This window comes from Pygoscelis adeliae, unplaced genomic scaffold, assembly GCF_000699105.1.
Source record: "Pygoscelis adeliae isolate BGI_AS28 unplaced genomic scaffold, ASM69910v1 Scaffold197, whole genome shotgun sequence".
NCBI classification, from domain to species: Eukaryota; Metazoa; Chordata; class Aves; order Sphenisciformes; family Spheniscidae; genus Pygoscelis; species Pygoscelis adeliae.
The window spans coordinates 1,307,331-1,313,261 of NW_008825105.1; the positions used below are offsets into that span (position 1 = coordinate 1,307,331).

Consider the following 5,931-nt stretch of genomic DNA (forward strand, 5'->3'; position numbering starts at 1 on the left):
CAGTGGCCGTGGCGCTGCCTTCCCACGCGTCCCGCAGGGATGTGGGCTGTGGAGAGCAGAGCCTGGGGAGCCGCAGGAGAGGGCAGGGGAGGTTAGGAAAACACCCATTAAACCACATTAACATTTCATGACCTGATCGGAGGAGAGTAAATTACCCCGTTCAAATCCAACGACCATGAAAAGGCAAATGACATCTGGGGTTATTAATTAATTGAGAGATGCTGGGGTGGGAGCGGGGGCTGGAGCAAATCCACAGGGTTACAGTGCTGATATCTCTGAGCATTATGGGCCAGGACTGGCATTTCCCCTACACCTATTTCCTGCGGGATGCGGCCAGGAGGGAGCAGAGCTGGACCCGCCGGCTGCTGCCTGGCGGGATGGAGCTGGTGGTAACCACGGTGGTGGTGGGCATCAGGATAGCTCTGCCAGGATTTGAGCCAGGGGAACATCTACAGCACCCCGTGCCCGCCCCAACACCAGCATGGGTGCTGGGGGGGGGGGCTGGCGCGGGGTAGACTGCCGAGATCTGCGGCTTACGCCCCAGAGGGGGATCCGGCCCCATCCACTGGCATTCAAAGCGCCTTTTCATCTGCTGTGCACCTGCACGGCCCCAGCACACCTTCTGGGAGGGCGAGGGGAAGCTGCTGCTTTCCAGCCTGTTTCCGTAGGGACAGAAAGTGGCTGTTTTGGCCGGCTGCTGGGGGCCCCATCACGTCGCATCACCCACCACGTCCCCTCTGCGTCCCCTCTGCAGCTGATTTGGCCGCAAGAACCGTTCAGGCCCAGGTACATCAGGTGCTTTTAAACCCTGCTCGAGGCAGGACCTGCACTGCTGGATGTTCTGGGGGACGAGCATCCCCTGGTGCGAGGGGCTGGCTGCTCGCAGGGAGACCTTCATGGCAGGCAGGAATCTGAGAACAGTGCGGAGCTCTCCTAGCTTAACATCAGATGATTTTAAAGGAGCTATTTTGTTTGGGCTGCAGAAGCTCCTCTCCCCAGGAGCACAGCCAGCACTGCCAGAGAACTGGTTAGATAACTCAGTGGGTCTGTGTGATCAGAGACACAAGCTAAATGGATGCGAGCCAGGTTTGTATGAGCACTTGGGAAGCTGGGTGCAAGCAGGGGTTTAATTAAACCAAGGCAATCACATCAAAGCTGGTCCCTGTGCAGATACCCTTCTTAACTTGCAAGAATAATTAATGAGTTTGAGTTAAACTTGTTCCCTCTTGATTGAAGTGCAGCCTGATTGAGCTGGTGGCAGTGCCTGTTGGCACTTAGCAGGTACTGCACCAGTGCCCAGGTTTGCAGTGGGTTTGCACCAGGTGAAAGCAGAGCTGGGAGCTGCTCTGACAGCTCAGCTGATGTGGGGTAACACATTTGGGCACCCAAACCCCAGCCCCAGCAGCCAGGTTGAGCCCTGGGTTACAGAGGATGAGCTCCCCAGCAGGTATAAATCAGGGCAGCCCCCTCCTTAAGGCTGGGTATGGTTTCTTTGCATCCCTGGGAGGTCTGGCTCAGGGGAAGCTGTTCCCTTGCTGCTGGTTTTGAGGGGGTGCCTTTACTTTGAATGCAGATTGCAGTGGGAGGCTTTCGAGAGGGGGGAAAAAAGAGCTAGCAACTTCCTAGCATGAGCTTGGCTGTAGGCAGGAGGAAGGTAGAGGTGGGTTCAGTCCTGCTGGTATCAGGGCCAGCTTTGATGATAAAGCGGAGGGGTTTGGAGCAGAGCAAGAGCTGGGCAGCTGCTTGTGGAGGAGGGATGAGCAAGGAAGCATGGGCTCGGACATCACGCAGGTAAGCGAGGGCTGCAGCCTCCCTAGTGCCTAGCTGCAATCCCTGCCTTTGCTTCACCCCAGCTGAAAACTTGGGCTGTAGAGCAGCTCTTCCTGGTTAAGCTTCACCTTCAGGGCTTCGCTAGAAGAAGCAGGAGCGGTCGTAGAGACACCACATGCAGGATAATGTGATTCCCCCTGTTTAACACCCCCATCCCCAAGGCAGCAAGCATGGATAAGCAGGGTGTGTGCCCCCGTCGCTTCACCCTGCTGGGAAAATCAAGCCAGGATGGAGCATCATCCCTGGGTGGCAGCGGGGGATGCTTCCCATCAGGCTCCAAAGTGACCCGGGGAACTGCCGTGAGCTGCCTCTGGGATGGAGCAGGCAGCAGCGAGCCGGAGCCAGCGGTGCTCTCCCCAGCCTGCGTTTCTGCAGCTTACTGCAGGGGAATGTTTTCCCTCTGGTTCAGTAAATGGCAATTTTAATGTGCCCTGCCAGAGCAGTTTTGGTTTTAAGCAAACACTTTGGGTGAAGCCCCGGCTCTGCTGACGTCAATGGCCAAATTCCCCCAGTGTGCATGCCATCCAGAGCCTCCTCTAAGTCCTTCCCAAAAGTTGCTTTTGTGCTTGAGCTTTTTGGTCATCCGGAACAAGAATCCTCACAAGCCTTGTGTGTTTTTACTAGCAACAAACTCATGAACTAGAAAAGTGTGTAAAATGTGTGGGAAGGACAGAAATGCATCTACTTTTTTTTTACTGCTTTAAAAGATCCCTTAAGAAATAAGGCTATTCAGTAATACTTCCTAATAATTCTATTTAGAGAGGGAAGTACTTAATATTTCAAGTTTTATTTTAAGAAATGCGCTTGTTCAGCCCAACACTAGAGAAGAACACATTTATCTTGCAGGAAAGCATTTGTTTCTCAGAGGAAAGCATTTTCCTTGAATTCACTTCTAGCTCAATCGTTTGACTCCTGGAAAGCAGGCGGGGAAATAGCAGGGGAATGCTCTTAAGTTATTTCCAGATGAGCTGCTCTTTATAGGATACATAATTGTACGAAACCCCAGCCCTTTGCAGCAAACTGCAGCAGGTTTCCCACAGCAGTGCATGAATCAAGTGGGGAGATCGCAGCCTTGCCTGACAGCCCGTTACCCTCAGTTGTTGCAAATTCAGGTTAAGTGATGCTTTGGTTAGAACTGCCTGATGCTTCGAGGCTGCGTGGGAAGAGTTAAGCATCTTCCCTGCAGGTCTGGGTCTCCTGAAGGGCCGGGAATAAAATCAGTGCAGTCTCAGAACTGGCTGATGTCCCTGTGGATGTCCTTCCCGTGCTGCCCTGCAGAGCCTGGCCCTCGCCATGGCTCCTGCTCCAGCCCTTCGAGCCGGAGGAGTGATGTTCCTTCCCCCTGCCCTGATTCCTATAACCCTGTGCACAAATGCACCCTTTGCAGGTTATTTAAAGCCCAGCGTCAGGGCTTTCCATCGCTGCTCCCATGCACCAGCTGCTCATCCCTGCTTGCTGCTGGTGGAGGTGACTGGAAAATGCCTTGCAGGGATTTTCCTTGCGTGGGGGAAGGTGCCCTGTGCTGAGGGGTGTCCTCGAGCCCTGGTGCTGCCAGCGAGGCAGGTCAGCCTCAGGGCTAGCACTGGCCGCTGCAAGGCAACAGCCCTCAGTTCTCTGACGGGCTTGGGTAAGTTGGTTTTGCCTGTTTATGCCTTGTTTTCCCTTCCAAAGGGGTTGTGGTACTGTACCCTTGGCAGGGAATGGCTGTTTTCCTCCAGGACTGGAGCGGGCTGGTGCTCCCTTTTCCCCGCAGCCCTCCACCATTCCCAGCTGCATCCCGCTCTGGCTGCCCCCCAAAGAGAGGAACCCATCTGTTCCTCCCAGGGGAAAGCCATGCCCAGAGCATCTAACGCTCCTCGGGGCTCCTGCAGACGTGCCTCCCCCTGGCCATGGGTCAAAGGGGAGATGGAAATGCCGGAGCCCCACGGCCCCACATCCTGGGACCATCTTCCCCTGGCTGACGTGGCCCCTTTCCTTTGAAGTCACGCTGCAGCTCCGGCCTCTCCTTTGGGAAACGGGGCTCGGCAAAGCGGGCAGAGCCTGCGGGATGCCCGGGAAGGGGATTTATGTCCCGTGGCTCCCCGCCAGGCTCTCTCTCACGTCGCTGCGGCTCCTGGGCTGGGCCGCTGCCTCCTGACCTCTGCGCCTCGCTGCAACCTGCGCGGGGCACGAGGCTCCCCTGAGTGACGCAGCGCCGGGGCTCAGCGTGGGAAAAGACGTCAGGGCCGGGGGGAGCGGGGCTGTGACCCACAGGACAGAGCCTTGGTGCCCGCCAAGGTCAGCCTTCCCCTGGCTCCAAGCACCGCAGCCAAAATCCCACAGGGGAAGGAAGCGTTAAAGCCCCAGTTTTGGAGGGGAGCTGCCTGTAGCTTGTGGGGTGTCCTCCTCGCCCCCCCCAGCACCGGTGTCCCCTGGACAAGGGTGACAGCAGTTCCCTAAACAAATCCCATGCGCAACAGGAGCGCACTGGCGTGATTGCATAGCTGGGGGTTTCGAGGCGGGGACAAGCGTGTCATCAGGTTTCTCCCAAGAACATTTTTATTGCCTTTGCAGTCATTTCCCACCGAGGTTCCCTGAGGTCAAGCGCTGGGCTGGGAGCCACGGGGCCTGATCCAGCACCCACCACCCTGGGCTGGGCACTGCTTGGGGAAACACAGCCATGTGCGAGCTGGGGGCCAGCGATGCACCTTGTACGAAGGAGTTCCCTGCAGCCCACGCTGAGGATTTTGAGCAGCATCTCCCTTCCAAAACACAGGGCAGGGCTGGGCACAGCAGCTCGGGCACCCAGAGCCACGCTGGGCTCCTCTGCACCCTGCTTGTACAAGATGGAGAACAGACCGCTCCTCCCGACCGTGGTGTGCCTGGCCGGCCTGTGGACACTTGTACCTTGATCTAATATCATATGCAACAACTGCAATGAGTTTAGCTGTTCTCTGTCCCAGGCTCTGTATTAAGGCTCTGCTCCCTCACTGGTTTAATAGACCTGGGGGGGCTTTTCCCCCCTCTCTGTGCTCAGAGCAGCCCCCAGAAGGGCAGTGGGGCCTGGTAGGTTTGCAGTTGGTGTCTGCGTGGCCGAGGGGGCTGTGGCTGAGTGCCCTTTGCTGTTCCCACCCCCAGACCTTTGGGGAAAAACCTGTTCCTCTGCAGCATGGAGCTCAGGGGCATCTCCTTGGCCAGACTGCCGTCTAGACCTGAGCCACCACTACCTGCGTCAGCATCACCCACCAGCTCTCCTGACTGACACCAGCAGGCATTTGGCCCGTGCCCTGCACGCGCCGTGTTAGCGATGGCCAGGTGCTGACACGTAGCAATGCTATTAACCGCAGGGAGCGTGGGTTCATGGCTCCCAGCTATTCACAGCTCCCCTTGCCAGCCACATTTGTCAGTTGTGCCCACCTGCCACCGGGCACAGGGCTCTCCCGGCTGTGCCACCCTCCGCAGGGGCCGTCACGGTCAGCATTTAGCTACCTGCCCACAGTGCTGCCTGCAGGATCCCCAGCCCTGCCCCGGCCGGCGGGGAGGAGAGACCCACACTGATGCAGAAACCCAGGCTATAAAAGCATCCTCCCCTTTGGGACGCAACGAAGCTGCTGGCAAAGGAGGCGGCTGCCCTGGGAGAGCGCGATGCCGGCAGGACGCAGCAGGAGGGTGCAGCAGTATCTCGTGGTCTTGGCTGTGACCTGGGGCGCCAGCTTCTTCCCCTCGCCAGCCCAGGCTTTGCAGAGGTAGCAGGCGTGCGTGTTGCAGGTGGCCCACAATGTTGTGGGTCTTGCTGTCTCCCCTTGGTTTTGGGTGCTTGGGACCAACGGACTCTCCTCCCGCGGCACCTGCTTTAGCCGTGCTGGGAAACCCCCTTCCACCTCCTTTTCTGTTCTGCGCTAGCACACCTGCTCTTCCTTGCTCCTCTTCCTCTCTCCCCTCGAGCACCGCGTGGCTCAGCAGCACCCCTGTCTCCCAAATAACCAAGGAGGCCAAGACAAAGCGTTTCACCTGCAAAGCAAATGAGTCGAGCGCGGGGCTGGGCTGAGCCCGTGGGTGGCTGCTTGGTGTCGGTGGATGCCTCCTGCGGCAGCCAGCCCCCGTGGGGTCCCTGCCCTGGGT

The 5,931-nt window shown here is 57.7% G+C and overlaps 1 protein-coding gene across 1 annotated transcript in view; it reads left to right on the plus strand.

Annotated features, from left to right (window-relative positions):
• Nucleotides 1–1,770: 1,770 nt before the first annotated feature.
• Nucleotides 1,771–5,931, plus strand: part of REN (renin) — an 8,467-nt gene continuing 4,306 nt past the window's right edge. The window contains exon 1 of the mRNA XM_009327445.1: nt 1,771–1,791. Within this exon, the coding sequence (XP_009325720.1) occupies nt 1,771–1,791 (21 nt within the window). The remainder of the gene's footprint in view (nt 1,792–5,931) is intronic.